Consider the following 3,211-nt stretch of genomic DNA (forward strand, 5'->3'; position numbering starts at 1 on the left):
CTAAACGCCAATTAAATCCTCCTCTGTGGTAAAATCAGTTTGATTTCTTGGTATTCGGTATCCAAACACTTCAAAATCAGCTTCATACATTGTCAAAACTTTGTCAAATAATTCAACTGTAAGTTTCTCATAATATTTTCTTATCAAATCTATTTGTCCACTTCTACCATGCGAGTAGGACGTTCCAAGCGATATCAATTTGTCAACTTTCAACTTTCTAAATAAGTAATCCGAATCAGTATCGATGGTTTCCATTTTCCCTATAAAATCATACGGTATTAGGCAGGGTTTGAGTCTGTCAACCACCGGGTACCAATGTGGATCGATCTTCTTCGGGTACGTATCAACAACGAATTGGGCAAATTCAGGAAATGTCACATTGCCCGATTCGATCTCTTCCACAGTCGCACCTTTACGATACAATTTCACGATATTCGAAGCTAAATCTCGATATACAATTCGGTTTTTATTTTCAACAAGTTTATCTCTGTACGCCGATATAAGTCTTGCAAGTGGATTACGCACAAAAATGGCTTTAAAGTAATATTCAATTCTTGCATTAAATTCATACGAATTTAAGTTGCCCAAGATGGGAATTACAACGTCCGTGTGGTTAGATTTTTGGGAAGTTGTCTTATCGTGAAGTCTTCGCATTGCATTTAGCCAGTTCGTTGACCCAACTTTCCAAGATGTACTAATAAAAAAGTTGAATTCCGCGTTATAGTATGTCGTTTCAAAATTAGCGCCTTTGTCAATTTGAAGATTTTCTTTGGTAAGAGGTGACGGAGGCATTGTTTGGTATACCTCAAGACAAATGGCATTCTTGTACTTTATACGTTTCCTTTGTCGATTGTCGATATCTTTGCTACCATGGGAACTTGTAAATTCATGACTTACGGGTGTTGCTGTTCTGAGTTGATTGGTAATCTGAAAGTAAATCGCAAAATGAAAGAGACTGTTATAGAATGTTTAATGTTTACATCCGAAACTGCTAATTATTTTGTCATTACTTTTACGTTTTAAAGGCTTATTCAGCGATTTGCTCATTTGAAAAATCATAAAAATGATCACCAAGTTAAGTTTTTTTTACATTTTGCTCCATTGCTATGCTAACATAGCATCTCACCTCACCTCACCAGGCTGTGTTCGACCATTGTTGGACGCAGCCCTCTTGCATTTCTTGTCCATGTAGGTCCCATGTAGGCAGTAATGTCATCACGTCACCTCCTCTTCTGTCTTCCTCTTGATCCTTTCCCTGTTCTTGGTTGCCATTCTGTAAGTCGTTTAGTCCATCTGTTATCTTCCCTAGCTTCGTGCAAGGTGACCTGACCATCTCCATCTCGCTTCATTGAGTTTCACCATAATGTCTTTGACTTGAGTTTGACGTCTTATTTCTGTGTTCTTAATTTTGTAGTTGTTTGTAGTTTCTATTCCAGGTACTTGGTTGTTGTCCATGTTTCAGCCCCATATGTCATTGTTGGTAATACAGACTGGTTAAAATTCTACTTCTCAGATGTATTGGTAACTTTTTATCACATAGAATGTCTTTGAATCTTCCAAAGCAACTCCTGTCTTTATTCTGATCAGAGCTTCTTCCCTGGTGTTGTCCTCCATCTTCACTGTTTGGCCAAGATATTTATAGCCATCCACCTTTTCGATAACATCGCCTTCAACTACAACGACGTCCTTTGACTGGTGGTTTGTCATATATTTAGTTTTGCCCTTGTGTATGTTCAGTCCAATCGTTTTAATTCCTTTATTCAGATCATTTAACTGGACCTCCATATCCTTTACTGATGTTGTCACCAAAGCTACATCATCCGCAAATCTCAGATCTGTAAGCTTCTCGCCATCTATGTTGATCCCCCTCTCCTGTAGATTCAGCTATCTTCCATTGCTGTAGTGAATATTTTTGGGGATATTGTGTCTCCCTGTCTCACACCGCGCTGAATTTGGATTGTTTTTGAAACATCGTTTTCTATGTGGATTTTGGCTGTGGCATTTGTGTAGATGTCCTCAAGCATGTCAAGAATTTGGACATATCCCTCATTGACTCCAACTTCACGTAGTGCTGTAAAGAGGTCTTTATGTTCCACTGAGTCAAAGGCCTTCTCATAGTCTATATCCAATGCATAGCTTCAAGTTATATTCATTTGCCTTCTCAATAAGTTGGTTGATGGCATGTAGATGGTCTACTGTTGAATATCCACTTCTGAAGCCTGCCTGTTCTCTTGGTTGGTTTTCATCAAGCACTCCTTTTATTCTGTTCTGTATTATCCTTGTGAACATTTTATACATGTGATAACAGGCTGATAGGTCTGTAGTTTTTTATGTCTGTGTTTTCACCTTTCTTGTAAAGGAGAATCACTTTTGCCTCTTTCCAGCAAACTGGTATCATTTTTTTCATCCAATATTTGGTTATATCACTAGTAATGTCATCTGTTCCTGGTGCTTTAGCCACGAACATAGCATGTTAGTGGCTAAACCGAAAGAAAACAGGACAGCTTACATGAAACCGTAATATCACTAATTATATGAGGTAGATTGGCCATGATCAGGATGATTTTGAATGGAATTTATTTCAGAAATACTTTAATGACAATTTTATAATGAATCGTCCATCACCTTTGAAGACTCTTTGACAAGCAATTTATGGTCGATCCTTCATGTAATTATTTCGTGTAATCTAATCCTAACTCTAACCATAATCCTAACCCTAACCCTAAGCCTAACCCTAATCATAACCCTAATCCTAACCCTAACCCTAATCCTAACCCTAATCCTAACCCTAAACTAACCCTAACTCTAACCCTAACCCTAACCCTAATTTCGTGTAAAATTACATGAAGGAATAACCCAATTTATACACAATTTCATTTTTTCCGTTACACTTTCGCTACACTTACGCTGACGGGTTGACGCTAATAATAGTATTAACTTCCTACTTGATCCTATCTAGCTGGTTTAAATCAACATGTAATGTGCTAGGGTCTGTGTGCTGTTTGAGCATTACAAATGCCTCAGTGTATAGGAGAAATGATCTTCTTCTAGAGACCAATATTTGGATCTTGGTATTTTCACAGCGAGGTCGTGCGATCTAATCGTTTTAAATTCATAATCACGATCCAATGCGATTTGCGTATATTTTGCTTACCATGTTTATCTTCTTCATCGTCACAAGATGAGATGCGGCTCGTGTAGCACCTAGTAT

At 37.9% G+C, this 3,211-nt stretch overlaps 1 protein-coding gene across 1 annotated transcript; it reads right to left on the minus strand.

The window, feature by feature from the left end:
* On the minus strand, positions 1 to 1,455 carry LOC140136979 (carbohydrate sulfotransferase 14-like). The gene is made up of 2 exons (XM_072158641.1): positions 1,360 to 1,455; positions 1 to 927 (listed from the first exon to the last, which is right to left on the minus strand). The coding sequence occupies exons 1-2, from the start codon at positions 1,453 to 1,455 to the stop codon at positions 1 to 3; spliced, it is 1,023 nt and encodes a 340-aa protein (XP_072014742.1).
* Between the last annotated feature and the right edge of the window lie 1,756 nt (positions 1,456 to 3,211).

The sequence above is a fragment of the Amphiura filiformis genome, chromosome 17, assembly GCF_039555335.1.
Source record: "Amphiura filiformis chromosome 17, Afil_fr2py, whole genome shotgun sequence".
Classification (NCBI taxonomy): Eukaryota; Metazoa; Echinodermata; class Ophiuroidea; order Amphilepidida; family Amphiuridae; genus Amphiura; species Amphiura filiformis.